At 35.5% G+C, this 26,730-nt stretch overlaps 1 protein-coding gene across 1 annotated transcript in view; it reads left to right on the top strand.

Annotated features, from left to right (window-relative positions):
* Positions 1-26,730, top strand: part of LOC115209822 (galectin-4-like) — a 69,881-nt gene that overhangs the window by 32,915 nt on the left and 10,236 nt on the right. Inside the window, 6 exon segments of the mRNA XM_036501381.1 lie at positions 1,974-2,062; positions 13,620-13,818; positions 15,136-15,255; positions 18,062-18,150; positions 20,808-20,825; positions 24,899-25,091. Of these exon segments, the coding sequence (XP_036357274.1) occupies positions 1,974-2,062; positions 13,620-13,818; positions 15,136-15,255; positions 18,062-18,150; positions 20,808-20,825; positions 24,899-25,091 (708 nt within the window).

The raw sequence follows: 26,730 nt of genomic DNA, 5'->3' as shown, positions 1-26,730 counted from the left end.
TGGATGCCCTTCCTAATGCCAACCACTCCGTGAGTGTAGTGGGTGCTTTTTACGTGCCAATGGCACAGGTGCCAGACAAGGCTGGCAAACGGCCATGATCGGATAGTGCTTTTTATGTGCCACCGGCACGGAGGCCAGACGGAGGCAACATATATATATATATATATATATATATATATATATATATATTTATATTTATTTATACACACACACATACACTCATATACATCAGTGATGAGAGAAGTCATATGAGAGAGTAGATGTTTGCTCTATATATTTACAGTTGTTTTATAATCTTGTTCGTTATATGATAGTTGTTACATCAATATTAACACACCTATAAAATATACATATACAAACATATATAAATACATATATACATGTGTGCATACTCATATATAGAAGGGTATAGATACATGGTGATTGAAGACATCAACTCTAGAGCTTAATGTAAAGTCTGTTTGATTCTCTGAGTCCCTATTACTAAATATATATATTATACATTGGGATAGTCATATTTTGCCAATCAAACTAAACACATACACTATATGTTTGGTTTTTACTTCAGCTTATTTTTGTTTCTTTGCCAAAGTGCTTTTGTCACACATCTTATGACCTCTTCAACAACTCTTTGTTCCACTCAGTCCATTTTGTCATACTAGTGGCACGTAAAAAGCACCATTTGAGCATGACCGATGCCAGTGCCAGCAGACTGGCTCCTATGCTGGTTGCATGTAAAAAGCACCATTCAAGTGTGGTCATTGCCAATGCTGCCTGACTGGCTCCCATGCCGGTGGCACATAAAAAGCACCTGCTACACTCACAGAGTAATTGGCATTAGGAAGAGCATACAGCTGTAGAGACCTTGCCAAATCAGATTGAAGCCTAGTGCAGCCTTTTGGCTTGCCAATCCTCAGTCAAACCAGCCAATCATGAGAGCATGGAAAGCGGCCGTTAAACAACAATCATGATGATGATATATGATAGCCTTCCTGGCAGCCATTTGTTCAATTGACTGAATTACTCTACTCATTCAATAAGCATGTGAAGTAGCTGAGTATTCCAATTTTATGCTTCCTCTTAATTTAATTTTCAATTAGAATCAATGTGAATAAATGCAGCATTAAATTACAGCTGCAGACTTCTAAATAATTTCAATTGACCCAATTTTATTCGCTAGGTTTGTGTTGAACTGATGCTATGATAAAAGAATTGCACACAATGCCATATGGTGGGATCAAATCCACGATGTCCTGACTGCAAACCAAAACTATTAAACCCTTGTGTGTATGTGTGATCCTTTGTTGGCAAAGAAAAAAATTAATATTTGTTAATAGATATCTGCAAATAAATATACTCAACATATAGTGATTTCTCTCACTTCTTTTTAACACAAAACACACACATGCACATGCATGCACACACACATATGCGCACACACACACGCACTGACATTGGAAAATGATTTTTGCACAAACTTATAGTTACATGCAGATACTGCATTCAATGTATCAACCAAAAATAATTTTCAATTGAAATTATAACCATAAGAAAATTCATTAGCTTTAATCAAAATTAGTTTCCTTTTAATTTTACTCAATTGAAATATTTTCAGAGTTTTCTCCCTTGTGCCTTTTAAGAGTAATTTTCATTAGCGAAAATAAATATCCATTCCATTATGGTCATGATTTCAAAGGATTAAAAATAATTTTCCACTCACAATCTGTCTAGTGGTATCCAAGAGATTGAAAGAGACCATATAGAAAACCTCTGTCCCTTTCCCAAGACAATACGATGATTTAGTCAAACAATGCAGGCCCAGATGGAAAAAAGAGCAGTGTAAGAGAAGGATGGTAGCACATTGTGAACAACAATGTACAGGGACATCGTATAGTTTAAGTTGGAAAAATTATATTTGAATTTGTTATTATTAAACTGTATATAACATTTGATATATTTATATCTTGTTTCAGCCCACACCATCTGTCCACCATATCACTGGCGGTGTAAGAGCTGGAAAACAATTCATATTCAGTGGTTTTGCTCAAGATGGATGTGATGGGTAATTATATGTTATCATTTTAACTACAGTTCTTTTATTTCTATGCCACCTGTGTTCACTAAAAGTAATTGTTATTTCATTATAAGAGTGAAAATTCTCTTTTACAATATATTTTGAGTCTTCAGTGTGCTTAGTTATATTTTCTGCCAAATTTCTATTGATTTCATGTTTGCTGTATTTTGTTTTTGTTCTCTCATGAGACATGTGCTTGTCTATTTGCATACAATTCATTATTTCTTGTCCTGCTAGTTTACAACTGGGTCAAAATTAAGGGGAAATGGGGAATAGCAGTTATAAATAAAACCTACACAAGGTCAGAACAAGTCAATGAAGTAGTAACCTTTATGTAATTGTTCAATATTCTAAATATAGCAACCAAATAACCCCCAGACCACACACCACAATCTTGAAAAAGAAAAATATTCCATACAAAAAGGACAGTGGTTTGAAATGCGTTTTATCATAGGTCTGTCTGACCAGGATAGAGGCAAAACAATAGCCACAAAAAACAATTGTCTTACTACAATAGCTAACTGGGAAGATAATTTGGAGACAATTGGTTGTTTATCATATCATATATACTTATGTTTAAAAGTTAAAAAATAGGCGTAAGAGGGGACCATTCTTATAAAAACAAAAAAGCTGTTATTAAACTCAGGAATATGTGTTGAACTGAGTGAGTCAATAAACTGTAGTATTTGTTCTGGCTCTCGGCACTGCCCTCTTGAGTTCAAAGGCCACTAATCAACTTTGCCTTTCACCCATTCAGGGTTACCGAAATAAAGTAGTATGCCATAGTGATGTTTTAGTGGAATTGTTGGAGCATTGGATGTGTATATTTTGTTGCATTAAATCTATCATCCAGTTTAACATCTTCACTTCATTCCTTGGACACTTTTAATGGATGTCATTCTGCTGAGAAATTGGACCAAGTCTCTAGTTTTATGATATCTACTTCCTTTTTAGTCTCATCATTATCATCGTTTAACGTCCATTTTCTGTGCTAGCACGGGTTGGACGGTTCAACCAAGGTCTGGGAAGCCAGGAGGCTGCACCAGGCCCAGTCCGATCTGACAGTGTTTCTACAGCTGGATACCCTTCCTAACGCCAACCACTCCATGAGTGTAGTGGGTAATTTTTACGTGCCACCAGCACAGGTGCCAGGCGAGGCTGGCATCGGCCACGATCGGTTGGTGCTTTTTACGTGCTACCAGCATGTCTCAGACTCTAAAAAATTAAAGGGTCATAGTAACAAACCTTTTCTTTGGCAAAACTGTAAAAAATAGTTTTTAACTTTCAAGTTTGTTTACTACACATAATAATTAAACTATTAATTTTTTATTTTTAACTAAACATTTAAGTGTAACCTTTAATCTATATCTAACTGTACTTAATTTCAAGAATGTTTATTTAAACTATGAACGTTATTAAGAAAGCACTGATGCTGGAATCTGTGACATCTTTTCAGAGAACAGTGAGATATTATGTACAAAGAATTGTTTCTTTTCCTATCCTCAATAATGTTATCATCTGTGACCAGGATACTTAATTGTCAACAACATTCTACTTAGCTTCAAGTTGTTTTTTGGTCCTAGATTCATGATAAAAGGTATTCCAGTCTTTTTGCATTTCTAGGACTTTTGTCAAATGTGTCTTTAAGATAGTAGAATGTGATTTGAGGAATTTAGCTATTTCAAGCAGGTTGTATATGCTCTTTTGTTGGCTCATCTAGCTTCAAATAGGAAGTAGCTGTTGTTTAGTCCCTCATTTTCCTTAATCAAGCAGACTGAGTCATTCTAGCTGTGATCTTCCTGGCGTTTTTGTAACTCTAGATATAGCATATCTGAAATCACATCAATTAATTTTTTATTTCTTTATTTTAAGATGGTAGTCTGTGATTTGAGCTTGGCAATTATCTCTAGCAGATTAAATGGCCACTTAAAGACTACCTTGTAATCTCTATTAATTACATGTGTTATAATTCATAGCTGTAAGAAATGCTGACTTTGCGAAACTGACAAGCATTTTGTTGGCATGAATTGCTGAGAACCATTCCTTCCATTAGGAAAGTTAGCTGTGATAGATAAGAAAACAATTGCAAAAAATTTGTAATTCAGTAAAAGATTAGTTAGCTTATGAACATATTTGATATGAAATGTGTGAACCTCCAGAGCACTTGCCCAAGATGTCACACAGTGCAACAGACCCCAAAATTATTTCTGAGAAACAGACTTTTTAACCTGCATCAATAAAATTATGATTTTTCTGTTTATATCTGTGTTTCAATTGAATTGGTCCACAATTGTTATCTGGTATCATATTCCTGAATATGTACATAGCCCCAGATTGGATTTGAACTAGGAATCTTTGTAAACTAAGTTTAAAATTTGATGCTGTTGATATGTGCAGGCTTGGATCTATGATTAAGTTTACCTCCCAACTGTATGGTTTTTGGTTCAGTCCCATTGCATGTCATACTAGACAAGTATCTTCCACTGTAAACCCTTGCCAACCAATCCTTGGGAATGGTTTAGGTAAATGGAAATTGAAAGAAGCCCATTGGATCAATGTATATATATGAGGAGATTGTTTGTGTTTTCTTGTTTTGTCATCATGCAATAGTTACAAAATATATGTCATTGTCATCCATGTTGTGTCCTTCATTTCCAGTCCTACATGAAAACATGCCTGACCATAGGAAAAAATATTAACTTGCTTGCAAACAGGTGAGGGTTGGCAACAGATGGGCATCCAGCTGTAAAAATATTTGTCACAACAAATTCTGCTTGAGCCATACATGCATGGAAAACTGGATGTTAAAAATGATGATAATAAACTGTACAAGAATTTTACAATGTATTGTACAAGAATTAATCTGAAAGTATCAAATCTTTATAATAAATCAACAAATGACTTACACTTATCAGTTCTTTTGTAAAGTACAGGGGGGGTTTAAACTTTTATTATCTTTTGGTCAGGCATAAAAATCAGTGCTCATGACTTTTACAGAACATCTAAGACTGGTGAGAGGGAGAGAAAAATGTATCCTCAGACTAACAATTTAACCCACATGCTTTCAACAGAGTGAAGAATGGACTCTGCTAAAGATGCCCAAGGAGTTCAGTGGTGGTGTGAAACCAAATGACACCCTGTCAGTATTTTATTTCAGACCTGCTATGAAGATATCAACCTTTATTCTTAAGAATTCTTTTTGAGAGCCAAATGATTGTTGTTCAGTCTGTTATCACTAGATCATTCTTCTGAAAGTAAAAAAAATAATAAAATTGAAAAATATATGAAAAAGAAAAAAGATAACTAATTATTGGGTGGATACCACAATTTCTTTTTATTTGTTATATTAAACACACACCTTCAAGCACTCATCTACACTTATGTTATCACACTCTTACCGTCACTCCCTATGTTACCCAGGAGAATAAAGCGAAAGAGTTTGAATGTAGCAGTGGGTTGTATAGACAGTTTGCTAACTAATGATATTTACCTTTTAAAATGAGCAATAGATGTGAGGAAAGAATGTTGTGGTGATAGTGGTATGGGAAGAACAGTTCTTAACAGGTAGATATATATCCATAGCAACTATATGAAATCATGTTTGTGTACATCACACACACACACACACACACACACACACAACACACATACACATATATATATATATATATATATATATATATATATATATATATATATATCATAAAACACTTAATACCTGTTGCTATTTATTGTCTGCAGTTTTATAAATTAGAACTAGGTTAATCTAGTCTCATGAAACACCAGAGTACATATGTTATAGTGGCTATGTTTGTTTTTGTTGATGCTTATTTGCTTTAGTATTTGTTGTAGATTTACTTTGCTTTCCTTATTTGGAAGTGATGCTATGTTTTTGGTTATTTGATAGGTTTTTATGTTTCGGTTGGTTGTCTATTTACTTAGTTTATCCTCCTCCCACACACACCTACACCCACACACACTTAAGAATATCCATCATAGTCTCCATCAATTGTAATATGATAATTGTCCCAGTAATTATATCGTAGAAGAACCATGATGGCTACTTAAAATACATACATGCTATCACGAGATAAAAACAAAAGTGAATATAAAGGTATGTGGATGCAAACATAATTGAATAGTTGATAAATGTACTTTGCAGTCATGATGTCTCAGGTTCAATCCTACAGCTCAGCATCTTTCTACAACAGCTTCTAATTGATCAAGCCTTGTAAATGAAATAGGATAGACCAAAAGTGAAAAACCTGTCAAATGGATTGTCTCAGCCTTGTTAAATATTGTCATACTGAATTCTGCATAACTATATTGTCTGTTTGTGACTGTGGAGTACTCGACCACTTATACATTTATTTAACAATAGTTTGATTGACTGAACAACTTATTTATCACTGAAATCACCAAAGGATCCATCCTTTGCCTTCTTATTATCATGTGTTATAAATGTTTTGTTGTATGTCTCCAACCTGGTCACAAATGTCAATTATTACAAAATAAAATAAAGTTAATATAATGGTAGGTGAGTGTTTCAAATGGTTATCATGACTATTTCGCATTGAAATTATTTCTGTTTCAACTCACAATCTTACCTTTGGTATTTCACAGATATTAGTTTAACCCTTCAGCATTTAAATTACTCTGTCAAATGTAATGCTTAATTTATTCACATTTTGAATTGGGTGCTAAGAGTATCATCCAAGTATGATCTTTGCCAAAGCAGCTAACTGGCTTCCATGCTGGTGGCACGTAAAAGGCACCATTCGAGCGTGATCATTACCAGCGTTGCCTTACTGGCACAGGAAAAAACATTCAAGTGAGGTCATTGCCAGTACCACCTGACTGGTCCCTCTCGAAGTGGTTGGCGTTAGGAAGGGCATCCAGCTGTAGAAACTTTGCCAGATCAAGATTGGAGCCTGGTGCAGCCATCTGGTTCACCAGTCCTCAGTCAAATCGTCCAACCCATGATAGCATGGAAAGCAGATGTTAAACGATGATGATGATTGTAGGATAGGAGTGAGAGACTTCATTCAGCCAGTTTGAACATAAACAGGTAGAATATTTAGACCTGGTATGGCTGGTTTAAATTCTAAAGGGTTAAATAATGAAGTTGTAGCTGTTGGCTTCCTCCTTTCTAGACACCTTATACTTTTGTTGTTGTTTAGCCCCCAAGTCATCTCTGATCAAGCAGGCATATGATCAAAAGTATTCTAGGTGTGACCATCCTGTCTTTTTGTATATCAAGAACTACACCATTGTCCAGTACATTTTGGTCTCTTTCATAACAGCAGGGATGTGGCCTAAGAGTGACACAGCTGCCATCTCTACTATGTCAGATGACCACAAAAAGACTTCCCAGCTGTTGAGCAACCTGAATCAAGAGATTCACAATCAAGAGCACTCCAGATATTACACTCATACCTAATCACTTATTCTCTCTCCTTCTCTCTCTCTCTCACCAAGCTACATGTATTTATGCATAAATATCTCCAAATCCTTCCATTTTTTTCTCCTTCTCAGAAGGTTGTAGGACATAATTTTAATGTTGCTTTAGGACAAGTTTAGCATCAGTGAAGCACTTGTTTGATATTAACTTGCCAAGGAATAATCACCATCATCATCATCATCGTTTAACGTCCGTTTTCCATGCTAGCATGGGCTGGACGGTTCGACTGCGGTCTGGGAAGCCAGGAGGCTGCACCAGGCTCCAGTCTGATCTGGCTGTGTTTCTACAGCTGGATGCCCTTCCTAACGCCAACCACTCCATGAGTATAGTTGGTGCTTTTTATATGCCACCAGCACAGGGGCCAGGAGGCTGACAACGATTGGTTGGTGCTTTTTACGTGTCACCGGCACAGAAGCCAGTCAAGACAGCGCTGACATCGACCACATTTGGATGGTGCTTTTTATGTGCCACCAGCATGGGGATCACAACTACAATTTCCATTTGATTTTCAGAAACAAATAATAAACTTGATCTATTGTTATTCTACTTTTATTTCGTTGAACATTTAACTTTTAGCTTTAAGAAGTAAAGAATAATTAACAAAAATAAAAATGTAAATTTCCACCCCAGCACACTACCATACTCAAATCTAGGAAAGTAGAACTTTTTTTGTATCTGGAGAGATAAATGTTAAATGTTATATATTAATAGTAAAACACTTCTGTTTTGTTTCAATTTTTTTTTATTTATTTATAATAAGATTTATAAAATCTTATCGTGATATTGAAATATCAAGATTTGTTACTGTGAATTTTTGTTAATCCCAAGTCAGCTCTCACTAATTAAAATTATGATCAAAAACATTTTTCAACTATGCCTTCTTGTCAGGAGTTCCCATACATTTTCCATTTTTCTTTTTTGTTAGCCAGTAGTGTTAGTGTAGTGTGAGAGATTTGGCTGTTATTTCTCATGGCTCCAGTGACCACACAGAGATTCCTTTGTTGGCTGAGAGTGACGTTCTATATAAACATTGTAGATATTTTTGTTTCTGTGTTATGTACTCTATTGTTTGCACAAGAGGTATGGCATGTGAGAAAGGGGGAGTATGTGTCCATTTATACATTAATACATATAATCTATAACATAAAACCTTTTTTTACTTTTGCAATATTTTATAATTGAGGGAACCTCTACATAGTTGCTAGACTTATTAGATTAGTGATAACATACAAACCTACCTCAAGCATATCCTACCATCTAAGAAAAGAAAAGGATACATTAATAATGCTGCCCAACACATCCTTGAAAAGATGGAATGGTCACAGTAGCAGCTGGGATGACATTGATCATAAGTCTGTTTGGTGAGGGATGGCCTGAGCTGAATAATGGCTTTTGACAAATCTTCAGTTTATAGTTGTGCATGACTATGCAATTAAGAAGCTTGCTTCACAACCACGTGGTTTCAGGGTCAGTCATACTGCACAGCAGCTAGGGTAAATCTCATCTACTATAGCCACAAGCCAACCAATGGCGTGTTAGTGAATTTGGTTGAGAGAAACTGTACGAAGCTCATAGTGTGTGGATAGAGGGTGTCTGTTTATAATTTGCACTTCTGTAAAAATTTGTGATTGGGATACTTGCTGACATTTCTTCAAAAGATTTTCTAGTGGCGCTGTGTTTTCAAAGGCAAATAGAATTAAAACTCCCTTACTTGAAAAATAGATGAAGGTTAGCAATGGAAAAGATATCCAGCTGTAAAAACAATGCCTCAATAATATGGCCCATACTAACATTGAAAAATGAATGTAAAATGAATGAAAAAACAAACAATCTTACCCAACTACATAAAGATCATTGAAGATTTAGTAGACTTATAAGACAAATTGAACTCAGTACTGCAAGTCCAGTACTCTTGCTTTTTTGCAGTATTAAGCTATACACATAACTATTTATGACAGTGATTTGTAGTTTAGTATGGAGTTGATAGATTTAATAGAGAGTATCCAAAATACAATTAGAAAATTAATGCAGTGAAGAGATGAGAACATAAGCTCAGTAGCTATTAATTTTTTTGGTAAATATGTGAGACAACTCTAGTCATGTTTCGGTCATTTTAGACCTCTTCAATAAAACAGATTTTTACCAAGCTTGCTAAGTAAGAGAATAACTAAGTAAGGTTAAAGTTATGTAAAATAAGTACTTAAAAAGTTGCTTTGATTAATTATTATATTTCCATCCTCACTGAAAATTAAGGCAAGAAGAGATGAAAATATTTAAGACAGAACATCAAAAATCTAATTAACATTTGTGCTTTTATTTTTTATTTTTAATATGTGGTGAATATACTGAAGAGAATAAGAATAGTTGGATTTAAATGTGTGGGTTGTTGTTATAAGTGCAACAGATATAATTGGAATCTTTTTCATTTGAGTGACAATCCAACAGACTATTAATCTGTAGATCTACATTTTTAGATGCTAACAATCACTTACATTGATATTATTATTTTTTAAAACAATTAACTCCTCTTATATCCACAAATAAGGCTTCAACATGTGACAAAGTCTAATTTTATAGGTTATTGTTCACATCTGGCCCATACATATCTTAACTCCCACATTTTTAGATTCTTCTTAGAATGACATTTTTCTGCTCGCCATCTCTCAACAAGTAAGGTTATTATTTATATTATGAGCCAATGAAGAAGACTCTAAACAGCTGATCAACCTCCTAGAAATAAGAAACCAAATATCCCTCAAATCACACTTTACTGTCTTGAAAAGAACACATTAGATAATGTTATTGTTGATACACAATCTGACTTGTTAGTTAATGCATACAAGCACTCACTGGCCAATGAGAGATGTCGGTGTTATTTCTAGCATACTGAATAAACCAGTGTTGAGGCTCTCTTGTTGGTTTGTTTAAGTGTTAGTTTTTAGTTGAGGAAATGACTAAGTTTTAATGATAAGATAAAAGTAAAAATATCACTAACTTTGGAAAGAATGTTCAATGATTCAGACAAAATTGTTTCTCGAGCATTTTTTTTTTACTGATTTTTAATACCTATTGTTTCTATTTTACTTAGTATAAATTATCAACAGTTCTCTTTAAATTCGATAGACCTTTGAACAAAGTTAATTTCATTTCATCAGCAGATAGTGGACTTTGTTTATGACTTAGTTTTTACTACTGCTAATGCTGCTGCCGCTACTACCCTGCTATTGTCACAGGTACAGCTATGCAATTGAAGTTTTGAGTTCAATCCCACTCGACTATGTTTTCACAGGACCTTGTCAATGAAATTTGGTGGTTTGAAACCCTATAGAAATCCATTAGAGAAACCATTCCAGTTCTTGAGGAGTATACTTGTTTAACACCAACACCTTGTAACTTGGGGTGCCTTTTGCAGAGCTGACTCTGCAAAAGCATTCAGGCTAGGTCATCTTAGAACCTCCCACTAATCTCAGAAACTCTAAATTGGGGGTTCTCAACCACATTTTATCTATGGACCCCTTTGGTTACTATTTTATTTTGGTGGACCCCATAGCCATTCGATGTTTAAAAGTTAGTTTAATAGAAACTTCTTTGAAAATTCCTATTTTGTTTTTCACACATTAACTTGTGTAGGGTGAAGTATGTAAAATGTTAGAGAAGGAAGCTAAGCTATTTCTTGCAATATACACCAATACATACATCTAAAGCAAAATTTTTCAAGGGCCCTTAAAATACTGCTATGGATCTAGTTTACAATTTTACTTGCATGGACACCACCAAGATCTTATATGGACTCCCAGGAGCTATGTAGACTCCGTTTGAGAATCACTGACCTAAATAGCCATAGATATAGCCTTTCCTCCTCTGACTCTCATTAAAAAATAGCATCTATTACTATTTTAAGTGAAGGCATAGCTTTGTAGTTAAGTTCACATTACAAACATGATTTCAGATTCATTCCCATAGCATGGCATCTTAGGCAAAAGTTTTCTACCATAGCCTTGTGAATGAATTTGGTAGCTGGAAATTGTATAGAAGTTCATTGTAAATATATATCATCCTCATCATCAATCATTTTCTTCATTTACTTTCCCTGTTGGATGGTTAGATATGATCCAGCAGGTTGGAGAATCTCACCTTGTTCCACTTTTGGCATGGCTTTCAATACCAACTACTTTACAGAATGTACATAGTGCTTTTTTCATGGCACCAATTCTAATGACGTTGCCTTGTAACTTGTAATAAAGAGTCACGTCAGAGAGAGAATAGGGGATAGTGGTTGCTTTATGCAACATGTGAGGTTAATGTATGATGGGCAAAAATGGAATAGGTTTGTCAGCAGGAGATTCATAGATACAATGCTTTTTACATGAATGTAGGTTAGGGGACTGGTGTTGTGCCACAAAGAGAGGTAAATATGAAGACAATGAGGTTCCAGAACATGAAGATGATGAGGTTCCAGAACAGATTCTCAAGATAAAATGGCCAAAAAAGTAAATTGAGGAGAGCATGGAGGCAGGATTATCAGCAAGGGTAGATTAGGTTGCAAGAGAATAAAAGGAATATGAGCGATAGATATAAACATGAGCTGGAGTGGGTCAGATGTACATATGTGGTGAATATAGTGAATAATGAACAGGAGTAGGGGTGATCAATGATAGATATGATGAGTAAGGATGATAAAAATGATAGATGGATGTTAGTTTGGAGTAGCTCAGAAAGAAATGGTGATTGGCAGTACAGAAGTGGTGTAGTAGAATGGTTTGTAGCAATAGGTTCTATTACAGAGCAGGATAATGCATTTGATAGGAGAGTGATGGCAGGATTAGTGATAAGGAGATGAGGATAGGGTTAAAGGTTGCAAGAGTGAGAGAGGGATAAAACAGAGGTGGGATGAATAACTAAAAAGTTAGGGTAAATTTAAGGAGATGACAATGATAAGATTGAGGGAAGGATGTCAACAGGAAGAGCCTTGAGGGAAAGGATCAGTTGCAGTGGGAGGAGAGGAAAATGGAAAGGATAAAACAAATTGCAGCAGCTGTAGACTTCATAAAGGACTCTGGTTGAGGGACCCTGTTGTGTGCATTCATGTAATACTTTCAGTTTTAAACCTGCTGACATAACTGGTAGGTCTTCTTGAGCATAGCAAATCACCAATCATTTTGTTCCTTTGTACACACACACAATATTTGTGTGTGTGTGTCCATCCTTGTGTTTTTCTCACTGCATAGTGGCTGGTGTTGATTTGTTTACTCCCCCTTATCTTAGTGGTTCAGCAAAAAGAGATGGACAGAATAAGTATCAAACTTAAAATAAGTTCATTTGTCCCAGTATGACCACAGTCCAATGACTAAAGTAAATAAAAAAAAAACTATTATTACAATTACCCACCTCCGCCATTGCATTCTGTGAACTGGAATAATACTATGCCTGAATGGCAAGCAAGTTCCACTTTCCCAGTCTAGTAATTAGTATCAAGGGAAGGTATCAAGGCAGTAAAAGTAACAGCTCTAGAAATATTCAAATGTTCAAAACAAGAAAAATGCAACCCTCCATCAGAGCTTAAAATTTTGATGTAAAATAGCAACCTAGAATGTCCTTACTTCGCATAGCAACATTAACCAATCCTCTTTATTTCATATTATCATTATCTTTGAAGTATCCTGCTGGAAATTTCAAACTACTCTTCTTCCTCATAGTAAAATAATTCATTCCACTTTCCACACTTCTTAAATATATTATTTGCCATTACTGACCACTTCTAATTTCCATGGATTTTCTATTTCACCAGTTTATAAATGTAAATTTTTTTTCCCTTTGAAAATTTGATACTAATTGTAAATCAAATTCTACCTTATAAAAGTTCAAATACCATATATATCCATATGAAACATTACTATACAATTTATCTTTCCATTATTAAAATCATAAAATATGATTCAAAGGAGATTTTATTAAATATTCACTAGTTGAGTAATCATGAAGAAGGATCCATCATTGACTTGAAGTTTCCTAATTGAATTTTGAAAGTGATAATCTTGTCTTATTGTTACATATTGCCATATCTGCCATTGTCTTTTCTTTCAGTTTTCATATCAACTTCACCACTGACTATGACGGCAGTAGCATCGCTTTCCATTTCAACCCTCGAATTGGGGATGCCACTGTTGTCTGTAACTCTTATGATGAAGGATGGGGTGATGAAGTGAGGGAATCTGATAAATTTCCTTTCTTTGAAAGACAACGTTTCACTCTATGCATTGTTGCTGATGAAGATGCCTTTAAAGTAAGCACTAATAAACTTGATTACTTATTTCATTCATTGTTGTAGAAAATATTCAGTCAGCTTTTCTATGATTTCAATCAATGATTAAGTCTTAGTGAGCAAACAAGAAAATCCCTACATGGTGGCTTAAACTGCTAGAAATAGCAAATAAATTCTTTCATGCCATGCCCAACTTAAAGCAAGGAAAACATGTTAGACAATGTAAAATCAGATATATATGAAGATGAGATATCATGATTGAATGACTCTGATCATAGGTCAGCTTAATTCAGACTGAGTTGGGATTAAGTAACAAGAACTGGACCATGTCTTAACTCTAGTTTCTGTTGTCTTAAGTGAAAGAGAGCCACATATTCCTCTGTTTATGCCACCAATCTATTACAGGAAACTTATGGGAGCATCTGAAGTAAACTCTGTAAACCTAACAACTTTTTTGAAGCCTGGTAGACTTATGATTGTGAGATGAGTGTCTTGACCACTGACTTCTTTACTGATTGTCTGGCATCTCATTAACTAACCCATACACATTGTCTGAACTAAATACCTAAACATTAAATGCTTGTCTTTTGGTCAACAAGTCATAATCAATGAAGTGGAATTCCTCAATGGTTGATTGGTTCTATTTATTAGACATCTGCCACCATTGCCCTGTTGAGTCACTTCTTTCCCTTCTCACCTTAGTTTGCTTTCTACTATTATTCTTTCTTTTATTCACCCTTTTAGATATGCTGCTTTGAATTCATAGAGATAATGTAGAATAGTTAATACCTTTTAGTCTTGCATGATACAAGGCATCAAAACTTGTGCTGGTGTCACAATAAAATGCCTTCAATACCCTCTGTAAACTGAATGTCAAATGAGTCAAGACTTTTTTGTTGAGAAGACTTTTCAGTCCTGTTCAGGACATGAAACTTTTCTAGTTGTGGTAGAACTATAAAATCCTCCCACTATACCCTATAAAATAGTTGGTATTAGAAAGTACATTAAGCCACAGAAACCATTTGAGAAAATGGAACATGTGGGTACAATATGGTCCTCTAACTTATTTAGGAGGATAGTACCTCCAAATTAAAACTGATTCAGACTGTAATGGTCTGTCCAACCCATGCCAGCATGAAGATCAGGTATGTGAGAAGGATTTTGACAGTGGTGATACACAAGGTCACTAATACTGGTAAAGGGAAAGAGTTGATTATATAAACCTTAATATTTGACTGATAACTATTTTATCAATCCCCAGTAGGATGAAAGATCAATTATATGAATTACTGCATACCTCTACTTTAAATTGTTGTCTTGTGATTGTAAAATTTTCAGGTCTATGTCAATGGCACTCATTTCCTGAACTTCTACCATCGAATGTCATATCAAGATGTCAACTATTTGGCCATTGGTGAAGGTGTGGAACTATATGAAATGATCATGAGGGATTCCTTGGTATGTATATACTTATCATAGTTTTATTTGCTGTATATACATCTGTTTTCAGCTCTCTTGGTATGTACACATTTTGTAGCATTACTTTGTACACACAATTCTCTTAGACTCTGGTTTTCAAATTGCAAGTTTCAAATTGCATACAAACCTAAATACATGTCATGGATATCTATTTAAGTATGCATACACAGGCATGTTTCTGCATCATATGTGATATGTGCACATGCTTGTATATGCATATGTTGTAAACATGTCTGTGTGTGTGTACTAGAAGTAGTTGATAGTTTCCGCTACCTGGGTGACCAAGTTAGTAGCAGAGGTGGATGCACAGAGAGTATCACCACTAGAATACGAATAGCCTGGGCAAAGTTCAGAAAGCTCCTACCCCTACTGGCGGCAAAGGGTCTCTCCCTCAGAGTGAAAGGTAGATTGTATGATGCATGTGTGCGAACTGCCATGCTTCACGGTAATGAAACATGGGCTGTGACTGCAGAGGACATGCGTAGACTTGAAAGAAATGAAGCTAGCATGATCTGCTGGATGTGTAGTGTCAGTGTGCACACACCACAGAGTGTAAGCATCCTGAGAGAAATACTGGACATAAGAAGCATCAGATGTGGTGTGCAAGAGCGACGCTTGCGATGGTATGGTCATGTGCTGCGGATGGATGAAGAGAGATGTGTGAAGAAGTGCCACTCCCAAACAGTTGAAGGTATCAGGGGGAGAGGTAGACCCAGGAAGACATGGGATGAGGTAGTCAAGCATGACCTCAGAGCATTGGGCCTCACTGAGGCAATGGCGAAGGACCGAGATCTCTGGAGATATGCTGTGACTGCAAAGACCCGGGCTGCTTCCTGCATCAGTTCCACATAGCCCCTGCCCATTCAAAGTACCCCGGATCCCAGATAGTCCTGCTGTGCCTGAGGAGATCTGTTGAGTCAAGTACATGAACGTCGAAATAAATATCAATGGAAATAGGAGTTATGATGCCTGTGCCGGTGGCACATAAAAAGTACTATCCGAATGTGGCCGATGCCAGCGCTGCCCCGACTGGCCTCTGTGCCAGTAAGACCATCCGAACGTTGCCAGCTCCGCCTTGGCTGGCTCCCGTGCCGCTGGCACGTTAAAAGCTCGAACCGATCGTGACCGATGCCGGACCCCCCGGCCCCTGTGCAGGTGGCACGTAAAAAGCACCCACTCCACTCGCGGAGTGGTTGGCGTTAGGAAGGGCATCCAGCCGTAGAAACTCTGCCAGATCAGACTGGAGCCTGGAGTGGCCCCTGGCTTCCCAGACCCCGGTCGAACCGTCCAACCCGTGCTAGCGTGGAAAACGGACATTAAACGATGATGATGATGATGATATATATATATATATATATATATATATATATATATATGTACCTGCACTGGTCTTTGTGTTTATGTACAAGCTTGTATATGGATGCATATGTTAATGTATGGCACCAGATAAGTGAAAGTAAGGTAAAAAAAAATATAAACATCTAGTCCATTGTGACATGTTGGTGGTAAAAATATTAGTTGGTAACTATGTCTGCTATACAAACTTCTTGTCCTTGACTCCTAAAAGAATGGAACTGAATCAGCCAATATACACATGTTAGTTACACAATGTCACTGACTCCTGTTTAGGGTCTATTTGCCATAGCAGTTATTTACAGATAAGTGGAGTGAGTCAAACTACGCTAGTTTTTGTTGAAATTATGACAGATAAAGTTAATACTGCTAGAATTCAAACTCAGAATGTTGAAAAACAAAACTTAATATGATGAGTTTAATTAGTATTAACATACTTAATGTTGTCAGCATCAGAAGTCTAATTAGAGATGATTATGTGGTGAAGAAAAGACAACAGTACTTCAGTGACTAATATTATTTTAATCATTTCAACAAGTAAGGCAGACATCTTCAGACATTGCTTAGTCCTATTAGACTTCCTCAGTGAAGTATCGACCACATCATAGTCATTAAAGAATCACAAAGTAGATCTAATAAATTGTACATGAATAGGTGTTAGTTAACCTATTTTTAAAGCCAAATATCCAAGAATATTACTCAGGCACCATCATAAATGGCTCATTGGGTACTCAGACACCTTCTGCATGATAAAACAATAATTAATAATTAATCGTAGAAGTTTTATTATGAAAAATTTGCAAATTTTGATACCTTATTCAGGTACCATATTAAACATCCTCTAAATGATTTTCTTATAACTATTTTGGTAAATATGAAGTTTCAGCATAGTTGGCGAGAGCTAGTGTAATTGGAACATGAAGAGTTGTTCCCCATATTTATTAAAATGTTTGAAATAATGTGAATCATTGTACTTATTTCTAATCAAATTTTTGGTGCACCCTTCATTAAATATATTAATACTAATTTAATTTTGTTTTATTTTTTATACAGAGAGTATCTCTTGGTGATGAATATGAGTGATTTATGTTTTATAGAGTGTAAAGTATTCAGTCAGGCACTCAACTATTTCTATCCCTCCACCCACTTTCATAGCTAGGGTGTGTGCCTCCTGGGATAGACCACCCCCACCGCCCCCACTCCCCAGCTACGCTAGTGCCTCCACCTCTCTAACCCTGGAAATAAGAGTTCACAAGCTGAGTCTACATGCCACTCGGCTCAGTTAATTTCATTTATGCTGCAAATACCTTTCATAAACTATGAAATTCAGATAATCTTAATTGAGTTCTCTTAGCATACATGTTTGGCTGTTTACATATGTAATTAATAAATCCTTTGAGTATAAGTCATTATTTTTGTTTCTTTTTCACAGAAAATCCCATACATTGGTGAAATAGCTGATCATATGTCTATAGGTAAAGCTATAGAGATCAAAGGAGTACCAACATTTGACAATGACAGGTAAGCATAAAGTAGCATTTAGAAATGTTAAAGCTTTTTTTCATTATAAAGCACTCAAGAAAATTGTGTACCTTGTATTTCTTGAAATACCATCCAATTGCAAAATACACTTCTTGGCAGTCTGAACTGTGAAAATAATTTCTTGATTAGAAACAGTGGTCAATATTACTTTCAAATATGAGGCGTTGAGCTGGCAGAATCATTAGCATACTGGGCAAAATGCTTAGTGGCATTTCATTCATCTTTATGTTCTGAGTTCAAATCCTGCGGAAGTCAACATTACCCTTCGTCCTTTCGGGATTGATAAAATAAGTACCAGTTGACCACTGAGGTCGATGTAATCGACTATCCCACACCCCTACTGCCTCAAAATTGCTGGCCTTGTGCCAAAATTTGAAACTAATGTTAATTTTAAATGGTAATTTCTGTTGACAAAGATACTCAAGCTCTAATTAGTTTTTCATAATGCTTGTTGATTTGTTTCTGTTTATTTATTTGATATTTTAACAGATGTCATTTTTGGCCTTTTTCTTTCTTTTTTTTTTTTTTTGTATCTTACATGTAAAATTGAAGGTTCCAGCTGGCTGACCATGTGTTAAACTGTTCATTGAAAAGTCAACAGTTTGTATACTTTTCAAAACCACAGTTTTCAGATAACTAAAGTACCAAAGAAAACGAATTTAACTTTTAATGGCTATGCTTAGTTCACTATAAATAAAGAATAAACAATTTTGGTCCACCTTTATATTCAGTACAGTAGGAGATGAATATAGTGCAGTAGAAATGGAATACAAGACACCATACCAAATTATTATAAATCATTTTTAAGAGCATTATATCAGATAATTAGTCATAATTTTTAATATCACATGTTTAACTTGTGTTTTATGGAATTAGGCTGTAACTCTTTAACATTCAGGTTATTCTGTCAAATGAAATGCTTATATGTTTATTTAATCACATTGCTTTGAATTAATAGTGAATTATCTCATAGTTTTGAGATTTTAATGATATGATTGTTTATTTTTAGAATGACAATGTAGGGCAAATGTAAGAAGTTGTAAGTAGGGCTAATATAGAATATTTGGGCCTGATATGGCCGATTTGAGTGCTAAAGAATCTAATTTATAACTAAAGACAGGGTTGACTTAATGGTTTCCATGGAAAAAACAAAGCTAAGTGTGAAGAACAAATCCTCTGCAAGCTGGTGGAACAAAATAGTTGCAGCATTGTTGAAATGGTTAATGCTGCACTGGTTTTGTATAGAGACCGCATAATAATAAGGCAAATAGTACAGGCCAAAAAATGAATAGAAACTGAGCATTCTTTGCTAGCTTTAATGTTATTCAGTGCCAAAAACTGCCAAAACCGTTGATGCCCAGTCAATAGTTATTGAAAGAAATGTCCACACTTCTGGCACTTCATCAGTTACAGCAATGTAGATTTCAGTTGATTCAGTCAACAGAACACCCTTCTCATGAAATTGACTTGCAAGTGGCTGGGCACACCTCAGACATGCACACCCTTAATACAGTTCTCAGGGAGATTCAGCATGGCACAGAATGTGACAAGGCTAGCCCTTTGAATTACAGTTACTACTCATTTTTGCCAGCTGAGTGGACTGAAGCAATGTGAAATAAAGTGTCTTGCTCCAGGTCACAACATTCTGTTAGGAATTGAACTCATGACCTCATGATTCTGAGTTGATTACCCTAACCATTAAGCCACATACCATATATATAAACACATGCTCATACACTATGTGTATGTGGATAATATATCGCTGAACTACCCTATCATGTAATTCTGAATATGAACACAGCCCATGTCTTTGCTTGTTCTAGTTTATCCCCACCTTTACTATTTGCATACAAAGAAACAATTGTCTTTATAGGGTTAAAAATATCATTAAGTAGCTAGAGCAAGGAAACAGAGGAAGAGAGGAAGAGACAATCAAAATGGACTAGAGGTGAATAACTTTCTTTCATGTTTTTACATGTCAGTTGGTTTGAACAACTAGTCCCTTCTTCTCAAATCAGTGACCTATTATTACTGTTGCTATTTTATTTTTATATTGTTGTTATCATTATCATTATTTTCATTAGCATCTTCTTTCAATTCTGTTTCCATTTCTTGCTGAGTGTTTTCCTGACACCTAGGGCAGAGAAATGTTCTGTATACATTAGTATATACATTGTGCATTTACAGAATCATATGATAGAGAAAAGGAGAAGACAGTGAGAAAAAGGAAAAAATAGAAAAGTATTATTATTATTATTATTATAGAAACTCTGCCAGATCAAGACTGGAGCCTGGTGCAGCCATCTGGTTCGCCAGCCCACAGTCAAATCATCCAACCCATGCTAGCATGGAAAGCGGACGTTAAACGATGATTATTATTATTATTAATAGAAATGATAGTGGCAGACTGACTACTTCTTTGTCTCTAATTGCATCTCTTAATCTACCAAAGGCAGAATTTGCTGTTCACTCTTCCAGAATTTTAATAAAAGCAGTACCAGTAATATCAATTCAGTCATATGTAACCCTGTTTCAGATTTTGTGATCTTATGCCAATGTGGGAAATCACAACAGTGATTGTCAATATCATAATTATTTGCCTGTTTGTTTATTTTTATGTAAATTTTTGTTTTTAGCGGCACTGATGCTGTAAGGTAAGATATTTGTGTCTCAGCTTCCAAGTATAAGTCTTCACACGCTGGAATGATACAGTAAGAAGCATGCAAATATTAATAGCGAGTTATATTTGCAGGACATTAGATGCTGAGCATTTCATCTTTCTCATTCATTATCTTCAAATATATCTTTGTCTTCTTGCACATATTTTCACTGCTTAAGCTAATCTCACGCCACAGAATAAGACAAACCCAAATAATTTATTTTTGTAGCATGAATAAGATTGTCTTTAGAGGAAAAGGTGGAAAGGGGAGGGACACAATGTTACCAAAGCCATTTTTTTTTACACAGTTTATTGGCGTAGGAGTGGCTGTGTGGTAAGTAGCTTGCTCACAAACCGCATGGTTCAGGGTTCAGTCCCACTGTGTGGCACCTTGGGCAAGTGTCTTCTACTATAGCCTTGGGCCAACCAAAGCCTTGTGAGTGGATTTGGTAGACGGAAACTGAAAGAAGTCTATCGTATGTATGTATATGTATGTGTGTGTATATGTTTGTGTGTCTGTGTTTGTCACCCCAACATCGCTTGACAACCGATGCTGGTGTGTTTACGCCCCTGTAACTTAGCGGTTTGGCAAAAGAGACAGATAGAATAAGTACTAGGCTTACAAAGAATAAGTCCTGGGGTTGATTTGGTCGACTAAAGCATGGCAACAGTCAAATGACTGAAACAAGTAACAGAGTTGAAAAATAATACTAATGATTGAAACATTTAGGTAATCTCTGTTCCTGACCTGCTTTGATTTCTTGATTTGTTGCACTTATGAAAAGTATGAACATCGCAACATTCAGTTTACACCATCTTATAAAATTGCTCTGCAATTAGAAAAGACAGAACACAAGGAGTGGCTGTGTGGTAAGAAGCTTGCTTCCCAACCACATGGTTCTGGGTTCAGTCTGACTGTGTGGCACCTTGGGCAAGTATCATCTATAGCCTCAGGCCTTGTAAGTGGATCTGGTAGACAGAAGCTAAAAATCAAGCCCATCGTGTGTGTATGTGTGTGTGTGTATGTGTGTGTGTATGTGTGTATGTGTGTATGTATGTGTGTATGTATGTGTGTCTGTGTTTGTCCCCCACTGTCACTTGACAAACGTTGTTGGTATGTTTATGTCTCCATAACCTAGAGGTTCGGCAAAAGAGACCAATAGAGTAAGTACTAGGCTTACAAAGAATAAGTCCTGGGGTCAATTTGTTTGACTAAAGACAGTGTTCCAGCATGGCCACAGTCAAATGACTGAAACAAGTAAAAGAATAAAAGAACATTAGCTTGATCCTTTATTTTGATCAGAGAAGAAAGTTGGAGGCAGGGCAAAATTTTTATTAAAACTTAACATGGATTTGCAGAGGAGAATGGATCTGATCTTTGGCAAGAACAGAGACAAGAATTAATCATTAAACCAATATAATTTCTTTTCTCTTTACTACTGATGTAATATTAATTAAAAAGTTTTGAGCTCTTTATGTCAGCCTGTACTTAACTATTTATTTTCTGCTCAGAAGTTATCCTGGGTAAATTTCTCAGTCATTCGTCCTATCAGTAAAGACAAATTTTGTTAAAACTTAACATGGATTTGCAGAGGAGAATGGATCTGATCTTTGGCAACAACAGAGACAAGAATTAATCATTAAACCAATATAATTTCTTTTCTCTTTACTACTGATGTAATATTAATTAAAAATTTTTGAGCTCTTTATGTCAGCCTGTACTTAACTATTTATTTTCTGCTCAGAAGTCATCCTGGGTAAATTTCTCAGTCATTCGTCCTATCAGTAAAGACAAATTTTGTTAAAACTTACACATGCTGTCTAAAAACACTTAAACATAAAATTAAACTACAAAATATGCATCTAGTAGTGCTTCTGTACAAATGAATGCTTATGTATATAGTGAATGACTGCTGCATGTGTAGACAGAACGCAAGGTTAAATATATTATTGTCAGCATATCCATATTTGATTGCTTTATATTTTTTCTTGTATTTTTTATTATTTCTAAAGGTAATGCCTCTAATAATAGTATATATAAGGAGCACTCTGTCGGTCACGATGATGAGGGTCCCATCTGATACGATCAACGGAGCAGCCTGCTCATGAAATTAACATGCAAATGACTGAGCAATCCACAGACACACGTACCCCTAACGTAGTTCTCAGGGAGATTCAGCGTGACACAAAGTGTGACCAGGCCGGCCCTTTGAAATAAAGGTACAACTCATTTTTGTCAGCTGAGTGGACTGGAGCAACGTGAAATAAAGTGTCTTGCTCAAGGACACAACATGTCACCAGGAATCGAACTCACGACCTTACAATCGTGAGCTGAATGCCCTAACCTCTAAGCCATATATATCTATATATATATATATATATATATCTGGCAATCTGTGGGATGGGGGTTTTGGTCATTTTTGTAGCTGTATAGCTCCAGATCAGTCTTAAATTAGGAGATCTACGACCTAAAGCATTGATGTCATGACTATTTCATTTTGTTTTTATTTTTTTAATGGTGATAAAATAGCGCACCTTTGCCTACACATTATTTAATGTGCCTAAGGCAATGAGCTGGCAGAATCGTTAGCACGCTAGGCGAAATGCTTAGCAGTATTTCATCTGTCTTTATGTTCTGAGTTCAAATTCCACCAAGGTCAACTTTGCCTTCAATCCTTTAGGGGTCAATAAATTAAGTACCAGTTGTGTACTGGCATCAATCTAATCGACTGCCCATCACCCCAACCTTCCAAAAATTTCAGGCCTTGTGGCTAGAGTAGAAATGAATATTTTATGTGCCTTTTTAGTATGGCTTGAGGGTGATTTAGTTGCTATTTCTTGAAGGTTCAACAACTAAATACTCTCCCTTCATTGGTAATTTTTGTTTGTTTTATACGCATGCTTATTTGGTCATTCTTTCAGGGAAAGTACAAAAAATTAATACAAAGAAAAATCAATTTGGTTTCATTAAAAATAAATGTTTCTCTTTTTTCGGACCCTATTTATGAATTAATTTATGTATTTATGCATCTTTTTTTTTCCATAAAATTCTTTATCTGCAAGGGAAGTTAAGCACTTGACAATTTGCACATTGCTGCACCATAAAAGCTTAATGACCTGATTTAGATGTCTGAATATACACTTCCAAACCTATTGAGCAAACCAGCATTCACAATTGTAAACTTGCACATGCAAACATGCACTTACTTGCAAGCATACTTTCATATGCAAATTAGCACTTGCCTACTATGAATATTGAATACCATTGACTTTCTCCACTATGCTTCACTCTGGGCTATCTTTTCCTCTCACAAGTCTTGTTGGTTTTGAATTGTCATGAAATCTTCTGTAACTTTGCTGTTTTTTTTCTATGTAGGGACATTGGCCCATTTCTATCTCTGGGAAGAAGTGGTCCATATTAGTCCAGCTATAATAATAATAATGAAATTATTGTATACAGTGCTCAGGTGCACCACAACCTTTAACTTGCCCAGTAACAGGTTTTACTAGGAGCTTACACTCAATGTCTTAGCTCTTAAGTCATTGAGGCACACAAGCCACTACAGTGCAAGAAGAACTGGACCTTGTAGTGGTGAGAGAGCATGAGACAAAATGCCTAATGGTATTGAGTTTTTACCTCGTAAGTTAAAATCCTGCTAAGATAAACTTTTCCTTTTATCCTTCCAAAGGGTCAATAAAATAAAGTATCAGCCAACTACTGGAATCAATATAATTGACAATACTCATATAGACTTCTCTAATTCAATGTAGAATTTTCAAAAATAATTGAAGATACATAGTCTGTTCTTTCTACAATATGCATGCATGTGTGTACAAAATTAGGTTGTTCATTTTAGCAGGATGACCAATTGGACAAGGACCCTCTCCCATTGTTTCTATTGTTTAGCATTGTTTTGTATTAACCACAAGAAATTTTATAAAAGTTAAGTTACAAAGGTGTGTATCTGTGTATATACATATGTATGTAGTATGTGTGAATTATTTATGACAAACTAAATTTTTGCTTTCTATTTTCTATCTTTTTGGCAATGCATTTCAAACTGCCAGATTTAGCATCAACATTTGTAGTGACCCGGATGGAACAACAGGTCTTCATCTAAACCCACGTCCTGATCAGAATTCTGTAGTTTTGAACCATTATGATGGTGATTGGGGTGAAGAAGAGGTGATTTCAGACAACCCATTCCACCCATGGTCCATGTTCAAGATTATGATTGTTGCCAGCTATGATGGCTACCAAGTAATATAAATTTCTTATTTCTAGAAACTTTTGTATCATTTGAACCCTGTGATTAATAAGTTTTATTTATTTATTTCTGACTTGCTGAGTTTAGTGGAAGGGACAGTTCTCATAGCCTTTGCAGGTCTTTCTAGAATGGTGAGATTGATGTCATTAACCCTTTCATTACCATATTTATGACCAAATACAGTACCTTTATTTCAATTAATTTTGAAATGGTGGTACATCAGCATGGCCACAGCTCTGAGCTGAAACTAGAGAGAAAAAATAAAAAAAATAATGAAGTTTTGAGTAATCTGTTGAGGAGCTTAAATTAACATGAAATTTAGATTTTAATTTAGTTTACTTTAAAACAGAAAGTTTGTGTCAGAGACCAGGGTGGTCTCAGATGTGTTGGTATTTAAAGGGTTAATGTCTGTCTTGAACCTTTGTAAGTAAATACCTGCAGGAGCAAAGAGTGAATTCCAGAGGGCTGCCCTTCCTAGAAGGAATTGACTGAGTGTAATTGCAAGTACAGAACCTGAATGACAGGAAGAGAAGAAGCAGGGGAGATGGGGATGTTTGAATGGAGGAGGCATAAGCTCAACCTGGAGTTATTATAGTATCAGTAGAAAAGGCAGTGAAAGAAGAAACAGCACACCATGAGACTTTATTAGATAGGATCTAACTTTTGCAAGTTAGTCAATTAAGCCATGGTGAAGATTTCATGAAAAGTATAACCTTCACTTTCCATCATTCCCAATCATCAACCACCCACAAGCTTTCTTACTATTTTTGGATTACTGTTACTCAACCACCATCATTGTGATCTTCCTGTATTTCTTACTGGAGGAACATTTATTGATACATAACAATACTGGGGTTCAGTGTTGTTAGATGGTTGAGCCACTTGATTTTTCTGCCTTTTTAACAATTAGCTGAAGTGAACAAGCATTGGGGGAGCTCAGGTGAAAATAATTATTTACTTTATAATGAATATAAGGAGTATATGAACATCTGTTGCACTCATTATAGTGTGTGTATGCATACATGATATACACACATATGCACACACACACACATATATATGTATGTAATATAATTTTGTCTTTTTGTATAAACAGGACTACATTGTCCAATATGTATTTTCCTAATTAAAACAGTAAAATGAGATTTGAGGAAAATCTGGTTGTATTTTCTAGTAGGATGACCAATTGGACAAGGACCATCTCCTGTTGTTGCTATTGTTTAGCATTGTTTTGTATTAACCACAAGAAATTTTATAAAAGTTAAATTATAATTACTGTATGTATGCTATATTACCTGATGTTATCCATGATTACAAAAATATACTTCCTAAGTTATGCCATCAGATGATAGATGACACTCCGTTAAGATTATAATTCATAAGACTTATTAAATTCATCTTTAGAGATTAATGTTCTTTCTAATTTGGTATTTACTTCCATATTACATTTCAATTGGTTTGATCTTAGATCATCAAGTGTATTATCCCTAGAGCAAGGGACTTCAAAATTTGAGATTTTAATAAATAAAAAAATTTTAAGGAAATTAGCCCTCTTACAAATTGAACAATTTGTTTTAAGCCAATGCATGGGACTACATGATAGCTCAACTTGTTGGAAATAGCAACCAAATT

Source organism: Octopus sinensis, linkage group LG3 (assembly GCF_006345805.1).
Source record: "Octopus sinensis linkage group LG3, ASM634580v1, whole genome shotgun sequence".
Lineage (NCBI taxonomy): Eukaryota > Metazoa > Mollusca > Cephalopoda > Octopoda > Octopodidae > Octopus > Octopus sinensis.
Note: the sequence above shows the minus strand (reverse complement) of the source record. Positions and strands in the feature narration are given on the sequence as shown.